The sequence below is a fragment of the Mesoplodon bidens genome, assembly GCF_964165515.1.
Source record: "Mesoplodon bidens genome assembly, chromosome: 2".
NCBI classification, from domain to species: Eukaryota; Metazoa; Chordata; class Mammalia; order Artiodactyla; family Ziphiidae; genus Mesoplodon; species Mesoplodon bidens.
In genome coordinates, this window is record NC_138177.1 from 174,024,799 (window position 1) to 174,046,319 (window position 21,521).

The following is a 21,521-nucleotide window of genomic DNA, read 5'->3' on the forward strand; positions in this document are numbered from 1 at the left end:
GTGTCCTCAGCCCTTCAAGGAGCAGGGCACAGCTGGGGACACATTTCCCCTGAAAAATACATATGGAATATTTTGCCCACAGTTTGATGGGTTCACAGACCCCTGGGGATTCTGCTTGACGATCTCCATCTCCAGTGACTCTTTCTTCCTCTCCCCCCACCCCTACTCCCCGCACCCGACCCGACCCGGAGATGGTCAGGGCTTTACTGACACAGCTGTCCTCTATACACACACACGTGCTCAGGGACTCTTCCGGGGAAAGGGGGCTCAGTGATGACATTGTAGTCTGGTCACCCGTCTGTGGACGCCCTCCTATTCCCTGAGCTTTGGAGCAGCTGGCCTGTTTGAAGCCCACCCCCAGAAGCCCTTCCCGAGGGTTGGCAAATCCTCCGCCATCTGCCACTGGAGGCGGGGTCTGCTCTTGTTCTGGCCAGTGTGAGCCGTGTTGATGAACTTGAGTCACTCATGCACGCTTTCCGTGGTTGCCTTTATATCCGTGTGCACTTCCTCAAACTGCACAATGTATCGTGCATTTGGAGGAGCCTGTAACATGCAATCATTTTAAGGAATAACAACAAAGTGAACACCGTGGAAACACCACCCGGGTTGAAGAATAGAAAGTCTTCAGCACCTTTGAAACTGTTTGAGGACACCTCCCTCCCTCCTTCCCCCCAGTTGCAGAGCAAACAATGATGCAGACTTTTGCCATCATCAGTCTGTTGCTTTTCTTTATGGTTTTTGCTTTATTGTTTAGTTTTGCCTGCTTTTGGTCTTTACGTAAATGGAAGCACACTTTATTCCTTTGTGATTTGCTTCCTTCCCTTAACGTGGTGTTTGTGAGATGTGCCCATGTTGATGCGTGAGCCATACATGGTTCATCTTCATTGCCCTCTAATATTCCACCATATGAATATACAGCAATTGAGTTATCCATCCTACTGGAGATGGGCATTGTTTCCAGTTTGGGGATAATTTGACAAATGCTACTATGAATAGTCATGTCTCTTCAGGTACCAGAGCAAGAGTTTCTCTAGGTATATACCTAGGGAGTCAAGTTTCTGGCGTAGGGTGCAGGCATTTTTAACTTGCTGGGTAGTAACTATTTTTCAAAGTGGTTGTACCAGTTTTATCCCCATCAGCAATTTATATACGAGGGTTCTGTTGTTCCATATCCTCACTAACAGTTTTACTTAATGTATTTATTTTTGCCCATCTGGTGAGCATGTAATATTCTACCACTATGGTTTTCCTTCATATTTTACTGATTACCAATGAGGTTGAATATCGTTTTCATCTGTTTATTGGAAATCTGTGTTTTTTGTTTTGTGAAGGGCCTCTTCATAGTTTTATCCTATTTTTCTAGCAGTTTGTTTCCCTTTTTCTTTTTCTGTTTTTTATTGAATGGTAGGAGTGGTTTATACATCCTAGATACTGGTCCACAAAGAACAAAATGATAAAGGAAAGGAAGGATAAAATTAGTTACACTAAAGTGAAGAACTGCTATTGACTAAAAGATAGATTAAGAGAGTAAAACGAAAAGCCACAACCTGGGAGAAAATGTACCTGTAATACATGTAAGTGGTGACAGATCAGTATATAGCGTTTATAGACAACTTCTACCATGCAATAATAAAATGTCTGGCCCTCTGTTCTGTGTAAATGGTCTGCCTATCTCTGCATAAATTCTACATTTTTTGATTTACTATGGCTTTATAATAAGTCAACACCTGGTAGAGCAAGTTTTCACACCTTGTCACCTTCAGGAGTGACTTAGCTATTCTTGCCTCTTAATACTTCTATATACATTTTATAATCAGCTTATAAGTTCTACACACACATACACTGTAGCTATTCTAATTGGGTTTGCATTACTTTACAGATCTTGAGGAGAATTGGCATTTTTTTCAATATTAAGCTTTGAACTTATAAACATGGTAACTCTCTCCATGAATTTAGATCTTCTCTAATGTTTTTCAGTACAGTTGTATAGTATACTCCATAAAGGTTTTACACATCTTTTGTTAGATTTGCTCTTTGGTGTTTTATTTTGTTTTGCTTTTTTATTGCTATTATAAGTGATATATTTAAATTAAAATTTTTTTTCTATTTGCTGTTGGTATATAGAAATACAATTGATTTTTGTATTGGTTTTATAATGATAGCCTTGCAAAACACTCTTATTGGTTCTTGTAGCTTGTAGATTCTTTTGGATTTCTACATATATAATCATTCTTTTCTGATCCTTAAAACTTTTATTTCTTTCTCTTGCCTTACCTACTACATGAACTTTCTTTGTTCAGTGCTGAATAAAAGTGATGATAGCAGAGCCACTCTTGTCTTATTCTGATCCTAGAAGGAATGGTTTCAATATTCCATCATTAAGTATAGTTTTTGATGTGGGTTTCTTGGTTGTCAAACTCTACCAGCACTAGAGTTATCTGGAGAGCTTATTGAAACGGACTACTCCCCCACCCCAAACCCCAGAGTTCTGGATTCAGTAGGTCTTGGTGAACCCTGAGGGTTTTCATTTTGGACAAGTTCCTTGGCACTGTTGATGCCCTTTGAGATCCACCGTGATAGATATTCTTTATCAGGTTAAAGAAGTTCCTTTCTACTCTTAGTTTTTTATTTTAAAATCATAAATGGAAGCTTTATCAACTGTTATTTTCTGATTTGTGGAGAAAATTGTGTAGTTTTTTTTTCTTTGACCTGTTAATCTATTGAACTGATTTCCTAAGATGAAGCTTGCCTTCCTGGGATCCATTTAACTTGAACTGGTTTTGTATAATCGGATATTGTATCCTTTTTGAATGCAGTTTGCTAAGAGTTTTACTTAGAATATTTTTGTTTCTGGGTTCATTGCTGTGTCTATAGGTTTCCTTTCTCATGCTCTTCTTGTCATGTATAGTACTTAGCTCAGATTAAGTGCTAAAAAATGGAAGCCATTATAGTTATTATTATTATATGCCGATTATTATTATTATGCCCTTATAATCGTACTTAACCTGCCAGGTTGCCATTGTCTGTTTGCCTCGCTTCTCTGCTGATCTGTGAGCTCCGTAAAGGCAGGGTCCACATCTGCTCATTCGCTGCTATATCCCCAGAATCTACCACTGAGCTGGACCCATAATAGGGATAATTGTGCCCATATAAAGTAGACATGAGAATTAAATAGCTAGATAATAAGGAACCAATAACTATAGGAAGGCGCTAATCCTGTGGGGAGTAAGTGGGAATAGAAAGTAAAGAAATGAATTTTGGTTGGGTGCTTACTGCTTGCCAGGGGCTGGCCTAGTCCTCAAAGAACCCAAAAAGCAAGCAGTGCTCACATTTTACAGATGAGTAAGCAGAGGCCCTGCCCCAGGCAGTCTCTCATCAGGTTTTTGCTGTTACAAGGTCGTCGAGGACACTGATTCCTCCACATCCTTTTACAAAGGTCTGTGTGTGGCAGGAATCATGTGGCATGTTGCCTTCCTTCTAGTAATGAGAATCAGGTGCCTAACTCTGGTTCCCTTCTTGCATGGGCTGCTGGGAAGCTCAGATCCTAACTCTGAGCTTAACCACAGGTGCTAGCTCGATCCTCATGGTCATTGATATGTTTGTCCTTTCCCACGGCCTTTATGTCCAAGGTTTTTCCTGCTTTGATGTCTTTATGTTTCTCTACTTTTTAGTCACCCGCTTGTTGAATATTTCCTTATTATAAGTGGCCTAGAATCCCTTGAGAAATGTGTCAAGGAAATAAAAAATTAAAAATAGAGAATAATAAGTAATAATAATAATAATAAGTAAGTAAGTATAATAAGTAAGTAAGTATAATGACTGAGCTGTCCAGGAGCCTCTTGGGTCATGTTACTCACATGAAAACTCCTTTCTGAATGATTCCCTGCCCAGCCCTGCTCAGCTCCCTGCTCGCCTGAGCCCTGGAAACTGCCCAGGACAGCTATAATTTCTGCGATTAAGGTAATTAAGAGGTTGCAACTGATATAATTAACACTGAGATGCTGTTTCTCAAGATGCTGAGACTCATTTAAAGACCCAAGACAGGTTCAAAAAAGAAACTATGGAACTAACTTTACTGCTGGCCTTAAACCCTTCAAAGACAGCTCTGCTTCAGGGAGTTATCAATCGCGCTTCGTTTGCATGCACTGGCTCATGACACACACGTCAGATGAGCACCCACACCAACAACGTTCACCCTCGACTTTCCAAGCATGCGTTCCTTTCTAGGAACTCCAAGGGTGACTCCTGCGCCCTGACATTCTGTCAGCAACCATCCCAAATCCTTGCTACCCAACAAGGAGGCCCAGGACAGGTGCCCAGAACTGATGGGGTGGACTTGGGGGAATAGAGTCCAGCCCCTCTCCCACCCTGAGCCTCATGAAAACCTGCCCAATGTTTGTTTCAGCTTCAGATCGTAAGGGAGTGGCCACTGGCACATCGCAGTGGGCAAACGGGAGACACCACTGCCCACCCCCAGTGGGCAGCAAGTGCTTACACTTGTGGTCTTAATGAAGGCTTTGCTGTCACCTGACTTCTTATGTGTCCGGCTTCTCTTTTTTTTTTTTTTTTTTTGGGGGTGCTGCATGGGGTCTTAGTTGCCGCACTCAGGCTCTTCACTGGGGCACGCAGGATCTTTCACTGCAGCGCGCGGGCTTCTCTCTAGCTGTGGCGCACGGGTTTTCTCTCTCTGGTTGTGGTGCACAGGCTCCAGAGCACGTGGGCTCTGTAGTATGCGGCACGTGTGCTCTCTCATTGAGGAGCGCGATCTCAGTAGCTGCAACGCACGGACTTAGTTGCCCTGCGGCGTGTGGGATCTTAGTTCCCTGACCAGGATCGAACCCGTGTCCCCTGCATTGGAAGGTGGATTCTTTACCACTGGACCACCGGGGAAGTCCTTGTCTGGCTTATCTTAAAAAAATATTTATCATCAGAAAAAAGCAGGCAAGATTGTTGGTGGGAATGTAAGTTTAGACAGCCACTATGGAGAACAGTATGGATGTTTATTAAAAAACTAAAAATAGAACTACCATATGGCCCAGCAATCCACTACAGGGCATATACCCTGAGAAAACCATAATTCAAAAAGACACATGTACCCCAATCTTCATTGCAGCACTATTTACAGTAGTCAAGATGTGGAAACAATCCAAATGTCATCAATCAACATATGAATGGATAAAGAAGATGTGGTACGTACAATGGAATATTACTCAACCATAAAAAGGAACGAAATTGGATCATTTGTAGAGATGTGGATGGACCTAGAGACTGTCATACAGAGTGAAGTAAGTCAAAAAGAGAAAAACAAATATCGTATCTTAATGCATATATGTGGAATCTAGAAAAATGGTAGAAATGAACCTATTTTCAGGGCAGGAATAGAGACGCAGATGTAGGGAATGGACATGTGAACACGGTGGGGAGAAGGAGAGGGTAGGATGAACTGGGAGATTAGGATTGACATATATACACTACCATGTGTAAAACAGATAGCTAGTGGGAATCTGTTGTATAGCACAAGGAACTCAGCTCAGTGCTTTGTAATGACCTAGATGGGTGGGATGGGTGGGGGAGTGGGAGGGAGGTCCAAGAGGGAAGGGATACATGTATACACAAAGCTGATTCACTTCGTTGTACAGCAGAAACTAAAACAGAACTTTGTAAAACAACTATACTCCAATAAAAAAAGAAAATTAAAAAAAAAGAAAAAAGCAGGCAAGAGACTCCTTAGGTGGCAGTGCAGAAAAAACGAGGCTTTGGAGCCAAACATACCTGTCTTTTTAGCTTACTCGGGTAAGTTACTTCAGGTTACTTTCTCCCTGTCACTAGGCTGCAGTTTGCTGAGTACCAGGCCCTATGCCAATCACCTACCTGGATCTGTCACACTGCTCACAACACTGCCCGGAGATGGGTACTGTCACTATCCCCATTCTACCAATGAGCAAAGTAAAGTTCAGAGAGGTTAAGTAATCAGCCCGAGGTCACACAGCGGGCAGTGGTAAAGCTAGGAAGCACACCCTGGCAGCCTGACCCCGGAGCCCAGGCTCTGAACTATGCTACAGTCACTGTCACTTATTGCCTGGATACATAGTACGTGCTCAACAAATATCCACTGGATTAAATGAAAATATGTTTGAGAGTCCACTCCTGTTTCTTTCCCATCTACAGAGCTCTTCCGCATGAGCAGTGGCAGGGACAGTTTCGCAGATAAACCTAAACCTACTTCTGTGTTGGCACACCAATTGCTCCATGGCCACAAATAGGGAAGCAGAAAAGACAGAAAGAGACACTTCCCAACACGCTTTCCTCAGTCCCCAGGCCCTTCCTGAGGCCCTTTGTCAGCTTCCCTTGCAGAAACCCTTGACTCATTAATCTCTCTCCAGGAAACCCTGCTTACAGTGGCTGTTGCTCAGCGAGCGAGACCCAGAACCACAACACGAATGGGCCTGGGATGGGGTGAGGGATCAGAGAGGGACCTACAGGGGTGGGCCTGTGCTGTCTGGCCACCACTGTGAGAAGAAGGCTGGCTCTGCATCCCTAAGGGTAGGACACGAAGTGAATAAAACTGAGACTTGAGCCGAAAACTGAAGGATGAGCCCTGGCAAGCTTCTCGCCATGAACGAGGTTTTTCTCCTGGCCCAGTCTCCTTCTCCTCTGGGTTCGGGGTGGCTAGGGGTCAACAAGGAATTCCTTCCCCATCATCTGTAACGTGGACCCAACGCTGGAGGTGGCTGCCCAGCCAAAGACCACATTTCCCAGAGTCCCCTGCATCTACACGTGGCCACTGAGTTCTCCCTGTTGGACTGTAAACGGAAGTGATATGGGGCCCTTCCGGCCTGAGGTGGTTCAGATACTGGTGTGCTTTCTCCACCCTCTCTCTTCTCTTTTCTGGGGGCTCAAGGTCAATGCCCAGAGTGAAGCCAACAGAACCTCCATCAGCCTGGGTCCCTGAGGGACGGTGTGGGGCAGAGCTCCCCCACTCCACCCCAACATGCGGACTTACCATTCAGACCTGAACCACCTCAGACTGCTGGCCTGAGCAGGAAATAAACACATGCAGTGCCTGAGCCATTACACATTTTATAGTCTATGTGTTAGAGCAGCTGGCCTCCCTGGATGCTTACTTCCTCCCAAACTGCTCCTATCCCTTTTTCCTCCACAGCATCACTATTCTCCCAGTTAATAAAGCTAAATACCTTCTAGGAATGTATTCTAGAGAGACTCATGAATGTGTACACCAGGAAACGTCTCCAAGAATGGTGAGAGCCACATTGTTATAGCAAGTGTAGGAAGAACCCAAGACACTTTGACAGAAAGAGGTATAAATAAATCTCATTCACAAAATGGAATACTACACAGCAGTGAAAAGGAATGGATTACGGTGACCAGCAACATGAATGAATCTCACCAACACAGTGGTGAGTGAAAAAAGCAAGTCACAGAATAACACAACAAATATTGTTCTATGCATATAAATTCTAAAAACAGGCAAAATGCAAGAGTAGGTCGTTCAGAGATACTGAGATAGGTCATAAAATTATACAGAGAAGCAAAGTCATGATAAACACAAAATTCAGATTAGCGAGACCCCTGGGTGTAGGAGAGGGGTGGGAAGGCTCACCCACAGGACTGCGGAGAGGTTTGGAATGTTCTCTTTCTTAAGGAAATCAGTGCTGAGTACACAGGCTTTTCACTTCCTAATTATCCTTTAAATCATTCAGAAACATCATAAAAACTTTTTTGTACCCTTGATCTACTTCATAAAAAATCAATAAGTAATAAGTCTGGAAACCTGGCAGCTGACCCCGCCTCTCCCATTCCCACCTCCTGTCCATCAGCAAGCCTGCTGCTTCCCGTTTTCACACAAATGGAGAGTTGAACAGGGTCACTTCTCTGGCTGAACTAACGTGCAGCCCTCTGACCTGTGTCTTTGCTCCCATCCCATTCCTTACCCTCAAATCTCATGCTAAGCTGTTCCACATCTAGAGCAATCTTTAAAAAAACGTAGACCAAATCACATCACACCCTGTTTAGAGGGGTCCCCACTGCATCGGAGTGACAGCCAAGCTCATCACTGTGGCCTACCAGACCCCAGAGATGGGAGCCTGCCTTCTCTTCTACCATCACCCACATCACTCTCCTCCTCCCTACGCTCCCCGCTAGAGGCCTTTGGCCAGGTTTTAGAACATGTCAGGCCAGTCCCCACTCAGGGCTTTGGCACTGTCTTCTCTCTCCACCTGGCTCCTTCCCAGCCTTCCAACCCAGTCTGAGATGCCACCTCCTCAGAAGGCCTCCCTGACCTCTTGCTGAAGGTAGATCCCCTGTGGCTCCCAGCCCCATGTCCCATTTATTTCCTTCCTGATCCGAGTATCACTTGGTGCTGGGTCACTGCGGGCTCCATGGAGGAGAGGGCTCCCTGTGTGGTCTGTACTGTGACAAGGGCTATCTTGTCCTTTGTACTCCCTCCAGGACTTCGACCTGGACTTTGATTTCCAAGGGTTGCCACGGTCTTGGCCCAAAACACAGCTCATTTTTATTTTTTTATAAAAAGCTTTTATACATATACACACCAGTGTAATTAAAATAAGTAAATCACATGTGTGGCCAAAACGCACCTTACTTTTAAGCTTTTTTTTTTTTTTTAAAGCCATTGCCTGTCTGCTTGGCTTCTTCCTGCTCCGTGCCACACCCATGTTAACATCTGGGGTGGACCAGTCCATGTTTTTTTCCATGATCATAAAATCATCAATCGATATACACACACATACACACACGGGGGCAGGGGGGGCATGGCTCTGAGGTCACAGTGACCACGCTGACATCATAATGCACAAACTATTTTGTGTCTTGTCTTTCTTACTCGATACTTTGTGGAAATTTCTCCAAGGCAGTTGGGATACTTCCTACTCCTTCTTGTTAAATGACAGTGTAACAGTCCAAGGTGTGAAATATACCAGAATGTGTTCAAAGACACCCTCTTGATAAACGTTCACTTTGTATCCAGGAGTTTTTGCCACGATGCATAGGAAAGAGTTGGGGTTTCAACCCAGGTGCGCATCAGAGCCATCTGGGAAGCTTTACAATATACAGTTGCCCAGGCCCAGGGATTTGGCCTCGGGAGGCCTGGCTGGAGGGGTTAGGGGCCCAGGAATCTATATTTTTAATGTCTCTTCCAGGAAATCTTGTGTGCACTCTGTTTAAGAACCTCTGGCCCAGCAAGAAAATTTGACTGTAGCAGGAACTGTCTGGTTGTTGAAGGTGCCACCACAGCCTGAGTGGCTGTCACAAAAGGGGAACCACAGCCCCCTGAAACTGCTGATTCCAGACTGGGGGAGGGGTACCGGGGCAGGGGAGGGGCAGAGATGCTTAGGAGGACAATATGGCAGGGGTCGCTGATACTCCACGCTGGCCATAAGGCACGATCACCAGGCAGCTTTTTTTTTTTGCGGTACGCAGGCCTCTCTCACTGTTGTGGCCTCTCCCGCTGCTAAGCACAGGCTCCGCACGTGCAGGCTCAGCGGCCATGGCTCACGGGCCCAGCCACTCCACGGCATGTGGGATCCTCCCGGACCGGGGCACAAACCCGTGTCCTTGCATCAGCAGGCTGACTCTCAACCACTGCGCCACCAGGGAAGCCCCACCAGGCAGCTTTTTACAACATCCCAACATCCAGACAGGATCTCCAAGGGGGAGGAAGACTGCTAGGTTTTCATTTTTTTGGAGGTGGGGTTTTTGTTTTGTTTTGTTTTGTTTTTTGGCCACGCTTGTGGGATCTTAGTTCCCCGGATAGGGATTGAACTCCGGGCCCTCGTCAGTGAAAGCACGGAGCCCGAACCACTGGATCGCCAGGGAATTCCCTTTTCTTTCTTTTTTTTCCTGCTAGTTTTTAAGAGCCTTCCAGGTGATTCTAATTTGAGAACCACTGGAGTGGCTGGTTGAGAACCCAGGCTATGGAGGTCACCTGTCCAGGCTCAGACCTGTCTCCCCCACTTCATAGCTCTGTGACCCGGGCAGTTTCCTTCCTTTCTCTGTGCCTCAGTTTCCTTGTCTATATAGTGGGGCTAATAATTGCAACTACCTGTTAGCCTGTCATGAAGAGCAAATGAGATGATGCGTGTAAGGCGTCCACTCACCATCATTCCGCTGTAGGAGATGTGGATGACATTGACCTACAGGAAATGACAGTTCCATTGACTCGGTCCAGTCATCCAGAATTCCTTTCCGGCCACCCTACCCTGGAGCCTCAGCAATCCCACCTGACACTCCCGCCCTCCGGGGCTGCCAGGGAAGGGGCAGGAGACCACAGGGTTGGGCAACCTCCTGCAGTTACTTATTCTTAATTCTAAATAAAGCATGAGTCAGGCGGGCCCAGTGCCGCCCAAGCTGTAAATCTCTACAAGAAAGACAGGCTCTCACTCTGGGCAGGAGCCTCCTCCTGGGTCAACCTCATGCAACTGAGCCCAGCAGGATATGACCTGAGAGTTGCCAGGACAGCCTTCCCTTCCCTTCCCTTCCTCCCAAATCTGACCTCTGGGTCTCAAAGGGTCTTTGTCCCCTATTTGAATGCAGAAATTAGGAGTATATATGCAGAGCCATCACTTGGGGATGGTCCAGGGGGTGTTATATAACAACAGTTATCTTTTATCAAGCACTTACTATGTGCTAGGCACTGTGCTACTAGGCACCTCACTTAAACCCCACTCAAGCTCTGTGAGGCAGGCACAATTATCATGCCCATTTTACAGAGGAGGAAACTGAGACTCAGAGAGGTTACGTGCACAGCTGAGAAGTGTCAGTTCAGCATCGGGTCATCTGACTCCGAGGCACGTGGCCTTTTCACTGTGCCATATTGCTTTGTCCAGGAACTCTGTTGGGCGGGCAGAGTGCCTGGGCATGCTCTACCCTCTCCTGCCCACCCCTGAGTCAGACCCTGGAGAGGGGGAGTGGAGAGGGACAACATGCTTCAAGATGGGCGTAGTAGGGCTACAGGAAAACAGACCTCCTCCTCGTCTACTCTCTCCACACCCACCCCCGTCCAGGGCTTTTGGTCCTGCCTATGCTGCCTGTGCTCCCCTACTTCCAGGCCTTGGCACAGCAGTTCCCAGTGCCCAGAAGCTTGCTCCCCTGCTTACCCGCAGCTCGGTGTCATCCTCCAGTCTCAGCTCAGATGTCACCTCCGTTGAGAGGTGACAATTACCCTGCTGAAGCAAGGCCCTATCCCCTTTATTCCCTGGCCCTCACTTCCTCCACTTAATGGCACTTAGTTATTTGTGTTTCTTTTCTTGCTACCTCCCTAGATGTAAACTCCTGAGGTTAGAGATTTTTGCCTGGCAAACAGTAGATGCTCACTGAATATTTTTTGAATGAGTGAGGAATTAACAGAGGGTGTTGAACAAGCTTTTGCTGGGGTATAACAACAGCCCAGTCTAGCAGGCTTCAGGCTCCCTTAGGACCTCCATCCTGACCTCCCCAGGGTCAAGGCTAACCTCTGTGTTGAAGGAACCATAGTAAGGGGTGGGGGGCGGGGGTGGGAAAGGAGTCGCTCCAGAAAAACTCAGGTTTCATCCTGGTCTCCCTGGGGGTTTCCAGGCCTGAGAACCAGGCCCTGGAAGGGACCAAATAGTGTAACACAGGCAGCCTTCTGAGAAGACAGTGGCCAGTGGATGGGACCCTTGCTCCCAGGCTTGATGAGACAGCCCCCAGTGCTTTTAGGAGCCACCCAGCCTGCACCCATGGGATCCCAGGTCTCAGCCCAGTGTCATCAAGGGTCCAGGACTGAGTGCCAGCCCTGGAGGGAGAGTTCATTGATGGTATCTTTCTCCTACTGACTCCGTGACACTTGTCAAGAGGCCAAGCTGGATTTTAGAGGTGGCAGGTGTGGTCCAGATCGTGGAGGCCAGAAAGCCCAGTCTGGGCCTAGTTGGACAGAATAATGGCCCCCCAAAATTGTCCACATCCTAACCCCCAGAACCCATGAATATGTTCCCTTACGTGACAAAGGGGAATCAAGGTTGTAGATGGAATTAAAGTTGTGAATCAGCTGACCCAGAGATGGTGGAGAATCCTGGCTTATCCAGGAGGGCCCAGTGTAATTGCAACGGTCCTAATAAGTGGAAGATGGGGCCAGAAGAGTCGGAGAAATATTTGAAGATACTACACTGCTGGCTTTGGAGAGGGGAGAAGGAACTGCAAGCCAAGGAATGCAGGCGGCCTCTAGAAGCTGGAAAATATAAGAGAACAGATTCTCTTCTAGAGATGCCAGAAGAAACACAGCCTTTCAGACTTCTGACCCCCCAGAATTATAAGATAATAAATTTGCATTGTTTTAAGCCACTAAGTTCGTGGTCATTTGTTACAGCAGTAGAGGGAAAAAAATACACTGGCTATAGCCTTTGCAGTGTGGACAGGTGAACGGTGTCTTCAGTGGCCCAGATGAGGACTCATTTTGCTTCCTCTGCATTGGGGTTAGGTTCCTGGGCTGCCCATTTGTCTCACTCCCATCAGCCTGGACCACAGGAGGCAAACTTGAGGTGTGAGAAGTTTCCAGGACTTTCTGCTGGGTCCATCCACAGGCCGCTGGCCAGTCTGAGAGCATCCGGGGGTGAGAAAAGCCTGCTTGGAAACTCATCCCAACTCTTCCAATTTTACGCACTTGCCTTCTAGAGACACTTGCTTTCTTGCCTTCTATGTACCCCAGCCCAAACCCTTTCAAAAAATATGATTTCGGGCTTCCCTGGTGGCTCAGTGGTTGAGAGTCCGCCTGCCGATGCAGGGGACACAGGTTCGGGCCCCGGTCCGGGAAGATCCCACATGCTGTGGAGCGGCTACTCCCATGAGCCATGGCCACTGAGCCTGCGTGTCCGGAGCCTGTGCTCCGCAACGGGAGGGGCCACAACAGTGAGAGGCCCGCGTACTGCAAAAAAAAAAAATATATATATATGTGTATATATATATATATATATATATATATATATATGATTTCCTGAGCAACCTCATTTATCTCAGCTTCCCTTGGAGGTGAGCTTATTCTGTCAAAATCTGGTCACATGAGGGGCATTGGGAGTCTGTTCCAGAGATTCTAAGTAAACATTGGCCGGGAGGGGAAGTTGGGGAAGGCTGTGGTATCTTCTCTGACCACCCAGAAGTAACCCAGCCCTAGGGCCAGCTTGAGTTTTTATGGGGTTTGCGTCTCTGGAGAGAATACAGGGCTTGGAAGGGACAAGCAAAGAGCGTGATTTCCTGGGGCTCTAGAGCAAGCCCACCGGGGCCTTTATGGGGTGCTCATGGCCTCCCCATGGGCAGGAAGGAGGACGTCGCTGAGGGCACATGGCAGGCCTCTCCATGCTCCACATACACTGGCTTCCCTCACTGCCACACTCATGATGCAACCTTCTGGCCACAGCCAAGACCCTCACCCCGCCATGCTCACTTGGTCCTGGCAGCCTGACATTTGACCCCTGGGCTTGCATTTATGCATCCATGTCGTTGCAACTGTCCATGGTGGCCCTAACTCATCCTGTGACCAAGATGGAGCAACCTCACAGTCTTACCAAAATTTGGGCTTCTCACCTCATCTTCTTGGGGGCCAGGCAAGCAAATACTTCAGCCGCAGAAAGACTTCTCTGTTCTTGCTGTTGTGTTCTAAGCCCAAAGAAGGGCCCAAATTAGACTCAAACCATTTGTGTTTCTGTAGCTTTATTAGCCAGGGATGGAAACACAGCTGGACCCACACAATACACATGTAACTGACACACATCTGGAGAAAACCACCCAACCCCTCCCCCAACTCCGCTGCGCTCAGAGCGCTTCATTCCCAGAGTTGCCCCCTTGTGAGCTGTCTCGGTGGGTCCGGCCCCACCAGGCCCCCCTCTCCTGAGGCGGAGCAGGATATGGAAATATTGACCAGGAGTCAACAGAAAGCCTAGGACTGATTTTACCAGGGCTCTCCCCTCCTGCAGAGAGGCCCCAGGGCCACTGACACACCCCATGTATTATGAAGGACATTTTTCACCCTTGCACCCAGTCTTGCCAATCTCCAGGAATTCCCCAGATATTTTCATCTCCAAGAAATTCCGGGAGGTCTTAGAACCAAGTCAGGTTTCTGAATGTCAGATGATGAGATGTTTCTAAGGCTAAGTAAGGGGTGACTACCATTGCTTCAACATGCATCTAGAAGCACCTACTATGTGAAAGCTCCTGCTGGGCACTGGGCAGGGGGTGGAGTTCAACATCTGGTCAGGAGCTTGGGAGTTGGAATGCTGGTCCCGCCTCTGCTTCTTTCCTGTGGGTGAGGCTATGCACTGAATCTCTGTCCTGTAACTTTAGGACATTAGTTCCCCTGTAGCTCGAGAGGCAATCAGACCAAAGCAGGACCGTGGGTCCTTCCTCTGTTAGGACACACAGGCCAAGAGGGCAGAGGAGATGCATGGATGTTTCTAGACCCCAAAGTGAATTAGGCCCCACACAGAGGATTTGGGGGAAGGGAGGGAGGAGGATGTTCGGAGGAGTCCCCATGGGTCACGTTGATCCGCATGAGAGGCCACGAGAAATGAGGCCCTTCTTATTGGGAGGCCAAGGGGAATCAAGGCTGAAAACCAAATGGGTTGCAGGTGAGGCGTGAACACTTCTAAGGAAGAGGCTTCCAAGAGGGTGTTCCATCTGGAAACTTGGAGTCTCTTGACACTTATTGTTCAGGGGCCTGTCTCAGTCTCCATCACCCAGGCCGACATCCCACCCCAGGGGTAAAGGATGGTGGGGGGATGGGCTCAGGGCACCACGTTCCACCACCTGAAGGAGAAGGGCTGCCGGCGCACGTTGGTGCCGCAGTGCACCTCCCCGTGCAGCTTGTGGTATAGGGTGAAGTCGTCAATGAAGGTGCACTGGAGGCCCAGTGGTTCCAGCAGGGACCGCACCTTCTCCTCCAGGCAGCAGCAGCCGTTGCTGATGGGCCCGAAGGGCTTGGGGATGCCCAGGTGCTTCCCCAGCACCAGCATGTTCACCTACAACAAAGGGGACCCAGGTCAGGGGCAGCACTTCATCATCGGCTCCCACCCCAGCACCCTCACTATACCCGGCAGGACCTGGGTTTGTCTTTGAGGCAGGCTTGCAAATAGCTATTCGCCTCTTCAGGCAGGGGGAGGAGAACTTGGGCTGGTAAGAAATCTGGCCAGCTGTGCATTGCCATGGGCACGACTGCAGAGTTCACAATGACAACTTATTTCTCTGGTGACTGCCCTCCTTATTGGTGGATCATGGTGGTTGCCCTATCTGTGCTACAGAATCCCAAACTCCTAGGCTGTAGCCAATTGGACCAGGGTAGATATATGACCCCAGCTGGATCAATCAGATTCTCTCCTTGGGTGTTTGAAGTTGATATGGTGGGAGAGTTGAGTCAGTCTCTGCTTGTGTCTATACTTATATGTGGCCATATTAATATTCATTCCCAGGGACAGAGAAGCAAAGGAAGCCAAGAAATGGAGGAGGAGAAGCAGGGGAGGAGAGGGATGAATGATGTAGACGCAGAGACAAGAAATGGTTCCACGTGCTCCTGATGTCCCCCACAGCTGCCCTTGGGTTTCCTGGTGTCCTTATACTAAACCTTCTGCTCTGGCTGAAGCTGGCTTGGGTGGTCTTCTTTCCTGCAGACACAAGAATCTGGACCAATGCACAGGCTTCTTGGGGGCACAGACATAACTGCAAGGCCTCCTTAGAGATGCAGGGAGGAAAAGGAGAGATGAGAGGATTTACAAGTGGGGAAATCAAAGAGGGCAAAAAGCCAGAAAGGGGAAGGAAAAAAGGAGGGATGAAGTGATGGTGGTGTGGACAGGCTCCCTGCAAGCCTCTGATGATGGGCGAGTCTAGTTCCTCTGGGGGCTGGAGGTGTAGGGGAAAGAAGAAGGAGGAAGCCGGGTGATTGACAGCAGTGCTGCTCCAAGTGTGGTCCTCAGAGAGCAGCAGCAGCAGCATCCCCTGGATACTTGCTTGTTAGAAAGGCAGCAGAGCCTCAGGCCCCTGCTAGATCAGAAGCCCTGGGGTGAGGGCCCAGTGGTCCAGGTGTTCCAGATGCAAGTTCAAGTTTCAGAGGCAAAGCCCTCAGGGCTCAATCAAAGGCCACTTCTTCCATGAAGCCCTCTTGGATCTTCAGTCCTACCTCTTGGGCCGGAAGTGCTTTGTCCCATCTCTGAACTGCCAAATCACTTTATTATACAAAGTAGATGGTTGGGACAGATCCTCAGAGGGGTGAAGTGAGTTTTCCCCTGAACAGATTTGACTGGCAGCTCCTTGGCAGCAGGGAGCAGCCTTAATCATCTGTGTATCTCACACAGGGTACCCTAACTATGTGGAGGATGGTGAATAGCTGTTTGCTGGGAGAAAGGGAGCAGAATGGGCATCTGAGCTTCCAGTGGCTACTACATGCTTTACATGCACAGCCTCATGCAATCTTTCATTCACTCCACAAATATCAAGTGGGTCCCTGGGAGGAGAGAAGAGCCCTTCCCTGATGGCCCCTCTCCTCTCCATCTTGAAGAGCTGGGGGACGTCGATGATGTCACCATCGGTCAGGCCCCGCTTCAGCACCTCCTGTTTCCAGTCGACGCAGCTCTAGAGAGGAGGAAGGAAGAGGTAGGAGACCTTGCCCGTATTGGAGGGAACCCCAGGGGTCATGTCTGGTTAAGGACGGGCAGGACGCCCAGAGATCAACTCTCCACACAAACCTTCTCATTGTGCCCCTTCATCAAAATATACCTGCCCCGTGTCCCACCCCTCATAGCCCGATCCCATTAGCCAGGCTCAAGTGACAGTGTTCCAGAGTGTTCCATCCTTGACCCTCTCCCTTCTCTAGATCCTTCCCTCCTTAGGGGATCTCCTTCAGTCTTTTTTTTGTTTTGTTTTGTTTTGTTTTTGGCTGCGTTGGGTCTTAATTTCGGCATGCGGGCTCTTTCGTTGTGGTGTGCGGGCTTCTCTCTAGGTATGGCACATGGGCTTAGCTGCCCCTCAGCATGTGGGATCTTAATTCCCCGACCAGGGATCGAACCTGCGTCCCCTGCACTGGAAGGCGGATTCTTAACCACTGGACCGCCAGGGAAGTCCCTCTCCTTCAGTCTTATGGTTTAAAACACCAGACACTGACAACTCCTAAATCTCTATCTCCCGACCGCTTTATAGGGCCCAGCCTCTTTGCTGAGCTCAGACGTGCAAGTATAACCAGCACTTTGCATCTTTACGTGGATGTCTAACGGGCACATCAGATGTGACGGGTCCAAAGACGACCTCTTCATTTCCACCCGTGCCCCCGCCACGTTCTTCCACTCTGTGAATGGACCCATTGCTCGGGCCAAGATCCTTGCGGTCATCCTCCATGCCTCCTTTCCTCTCACTCTGCATCCATCATCAGCCAGCCCCGTGGGCTCTACTTCCAAAATAGACCCCCGAGCGGACCCCTCCCCACTACCTCTGCCCCTTCCTCCCGGGGGAGAGGCCTCCCCGCCCGCCTGGCTGCCGGCAGCGGCCTCCTCACTGGCCTCCTGGCTTCTTCTGGTCTTGCTGCATGTGGCAGCCATGACAATGCTCCTCGAAGACCTCCAGCCATGGGAGTGGAATTGGCCGAGGGCTCAGCTGCCCAGATCCAGCTCTGAAATCCTTCCTGTGCTGGCGCCCGCCCGAGGCCGCGCCTCCCACCAGCTGCTAACAGCCAGTGGTTGAGCTCAGCAAGGATACTAAGGCAGACAGTTTCTGGGAGCCGGGACGCTCTGATGGCTGATTGGCTTGCAGAATCCTGCAGTTTGGCCGAGCCTAACTTGACTGTGTGGCAGTAAAGGATGCATCCACCCTTCCTTCCCTCTCCTTCCCTCAGGACCAGCTCGCCCAGCCTCCTCCAGCTCCCTTCCTCTTTCCCTCCTGCAGCGTTGCCCCTAATAAAATCTTTGCATGTTTAACCCCCATCTTGGCATTTGCTTCTTGGAAGGCCCTGTGCTGGATATTCTGTTTGCTCTTCTGGACCCACTGTCACCCATCTTATCTGCTCTGTGCCCTGGGAGGCTGACCCTTGGGAAACAGGGGCTCCCCTACCCACAGGCTTCCGGTTGGGTTCAGCCAATGGGGGCACTGGGAGAAGGTGGGGGCTGGTAGGAGAGTGCAGCTGGGATCTTTGTTCCCCCAGCTCCCTCCCTGTAGGTCACTGTGGGTTGGCTGTGAGGTCCCAGCTGCCGTCTCGTAGCCTCTTTTTGTAGTGACCCCTCCAGGTTCTAGTAACATCTTCCTTGCCTAATTCCTCCAGGCCCAGGGGTGGTGACAGCTCCCCTCTTTCTACCCTGGGGATATGGAACAGGCCTTTGTTGATTTCCTCAAATCCTCCCTATGTCTTTGTAAATATTCTCTTTGTTAAACTTTTCTACAGTTATCCGCTTCAAGTGCCATATGTTTCCTGCTGGGACCTACTGTCAGCACTCCCCACCCCTCGCCATAATAGAAAATAAATCCTCAACACAGCAGCAGAGAGATCATTTCAAAGCATAAGTCCTCTGCTCAAATTCCCCAGTGGCCTCCAATCTCACTCAGAGTCACAGCTAAAGCCCTAGTGAAGCCCTACGAGGCCTTGTGTGACCTGTCTCCCCGCACTCCACGTGGGCCTCCTGGCTTGTCCTTAAACACCCCAGGCCCCTTTGTTCCACCTCAGGGCCTTGTCTGTGCTGTCCCCTCTGCCTGGAATGTTTGTCCTCCTCACATGCACCTGCTTACCCCCTCATTTCTCTCGGGTCAAAGTCAGGGTTTAGAGGCCCTCCATCTGGGCCTGTTCCAGCCTGAGCTTTCATGAACTGCGAGCCTCAGACCCCCATCCCCATCCCGGTCCCCAGCCATGCCCAGCTTCCACTCACAGCCCATGGCCCTGTACCTGGACAAACTTATTGCAGCTGATGAGGCTTTCATTGGAGAGGACCTGGTCGATGGAGATGGCGTTGACCTGCTGATTGCCTGTGAAGGAGAGAGAGACACGAAGGGCAGGGCGAGAACAATGCCAGCAGGGAGGGGCCCCTGCTCTGGGAAGCAGCCAGGCAGAGGCCAAGTTCGCAGGTACCGGTCTTGCTGAGTCAGCAGCTCCCTGGCCTTTCCGCTTGGCCACTGTGCGAGTCTGGGCATGTGAGGACGGCAGGGGCAGGTGGCTGCAGTGCCATGAACTTCAGACCCTCATCTGAGCACTTCGGAAGTGGTGACACCTTTTATTGGAAATGTACAGCCTCCCCCGCTCCCACCAGGGCACTGGGTGATGATCGCTCTTTTTTGGCTAGTGGTGGGGCAGGGAGCTGGGTCACCCACCTGCCACCAGTGCCAGCCCTGATGGACACCCTTGGACCCTGTCTCTGACCTCCAAGAGGTGACTGCATGGCAAAGGGGCTCCCCCAGGCCCAGCTTTCCTGCAGCCTTGATGAGGTGCCCGTGGAGACGGGCATGACAGGGGAGGTCAGAGCCAATGGCTCATAGTCCTCATGGCTGCCATTTATGAAGCTCTTACCCTGTGCAGGCCCTGAGTCCAGTGCTCTACACTCAGCACTTCATTTAGGCCTCGTGGCAACCCTACAAGGTACGCATCATCATCCCCATTTTACAGATGAGGAAACTGAGGCTCAGAGAGGTAAAAAGACTTGCCTCAGGTCTTGCAGCTAGGAAATGGGGGTGCTTGTGATTCAAACCCAAGCCCAGTGCTCATGAAGGGCACTTGACCAAGGGAAAGGAGAGGGCTTGCTGGCCACCCCCCCCACCACAGGCTTGACATACCCCCCACCCCAGTTGGAGTCCAGACCCAGCTCCACTGCATTCTCGCTGAGGCCTCTGGGCCAGCGACTTCCCCTCTCTGAGCCTCATATTCTGGTGTGTGAAGCAGAGTGACAGTAATCCTCACAGGCTCTCCTGAGGTCAAATGGGGTAACCTGCATGGACCACACAGCCTGGGGGCTGGTACACAGTTGGTGACCACTGATGTGTGCTGGGCCTCCACAGCCACCACCCTGGGTATCAGCTCTCCAGAGCCACACAGTGGCTATGTGTGGTCTGACAGCTGTGAATTCCCTCACTGTCCTGCTCAGCCTCCTTCTGGGCCTTGCTCACTGTAAAGGGTACTTCTAAGAAAGATGAAGATAGCTTTCTCCCTGCCTGGTACATGAAATTTGGATTTGAGAAGTTTTTCAGGTTTCATCTGAGCTCAAAGGAGTCTATTCATGGTCCTTGTGGGAGTGACGGGTTTGGGGGAAATTGTGTTTCTTCCACTTTATAGCTGGGACTTCGGGGTGATGGTAGTGAGGGCTGGAAAGGGGACATGCGAAGTTATACTTGGGAGCTTCTAAGTTCTATGGAAGCTTTTCTCTCAGAGAGAGGTGTGGTCCAGGGTGGGACTGTTCATGAGCCCAGGCTCCAAGCCCCCAAAAGATGCTCCATTGATCCATCAGATTTTGCTCACAAAACACAAGTTATTAAGATTTTCAAGACAGTGACGGGCAGAGAGCATCACATCCCAAACGCTGGACCCTTCAGAGCGGAGGGCCCCGTATGACTGCCCTGGTCACGTGCCCACAAAGCCGGCCACATCTCCACCCTGTTCACACCCACCCCAAGCCCAGCATCCAGCACGGAGCTCCCTGCCAGGTCTGCCCCAGCCATGGACAGTGGTGTCTGGTGGACCAAGGGATCTCACACCTGGGGGGACAGCCCTGTTTCAAAATGTGCGCTTCCTCTCTCAATCCACGACGTGTCTTAATTTAGGTGACGGGGGTGGGAAAGCTGTGATGAGGGACACAGCACTGGTACCCACCAATAACCCCTTGGAACAGCAGGGCCAGGCCGTGGCCCTGCTTCTGCTTTTCCTGGAAGAGCTTGAAGCAGGTGCTAGGGCTGGCCAGGAGTGTCCGGAAGCCCTGTGTGGAGAGAGCAGACTCCTTTGAGCTCCCCGGCCTCAGCAGGGCTCCTGGGAGCTCATCCCTTAACCCAGAGCTGTCTCCCGAGTCCTTACCTTCCCATCGGGGGCAGGGACAAAGCTCAGAAACTCATCCACATGGCCCACGGCCAACCAGCCCACAAAGAGCTCCACAGGGGGCTGCACCTTCTGCGTGTGGAGGAAGTCCCGAACCACCTGGGTGACCCTGCAGCCCCTTGACCTGGGGCCCAAGGGGTTAAAAAACAAAAGTTAACTAAAAATATACATATATGCAGAAATGGAATGACAAGAGTTCAAGATTTCTGCAATATCTGCCCCAAAAATGCATTGCTTTTGTAATCAGGAAAGACAATAAATAGATATGTGTTTAAGTTACACTCAGGGCTTCCCTGGTGGTCTAGTGGTTTAGAAGCCACCTTTCCATACAGGGGACGTGGGTCCGATCCCTGGTGGGGTAACTAAGATCCCACATGCCGTGGGGCAACTAAGCCTGCACGCTGAGACTCCTGAGCATGCGAGCCACCGCTAGAGAGAAGCCCGTGCCCAGCAACGAAGATCCTGCGTGCCGCAACGAAGACCCAACGCAGCCAAAAAT

The 21,521-nt window shown here is 49.8% G+C and overlaps 1 protein-coding gene across 1 annotated transcript in view; it reads right to left on the reverse strand.

Annotated features, from left to right (window-relative positions):
* Nucleotides 1–14,765: 14,765 nt before the first annotated feature.
* Nucleotides 14,766–21,521, reverse strand: part of PADI3 (peptidyl arginine deiminase 3) — a gene marked incomplete at both ends in the record, with an annotated part of 31,482 nt that continues 24,726 nt past the window's right edge. Inside the window, 5 exon segments of the mRNA XM_081215717.1 lie at nucleotides 14,766–14,999; nucleotides 16,459–16,602; nucleotides 18,893–18,972; nucleotides 20,804–20,906; nucleotides 21,002–21,146. Coding sequence (XP_081071843.1) covers nucleotides 14,766–14,999; nucleotides 16,459–16,602; nucleotides 18,893–18,972; nucleotides 20,804–20,906; nucleotides 21,002–21,146 — 706 coding nt within the window.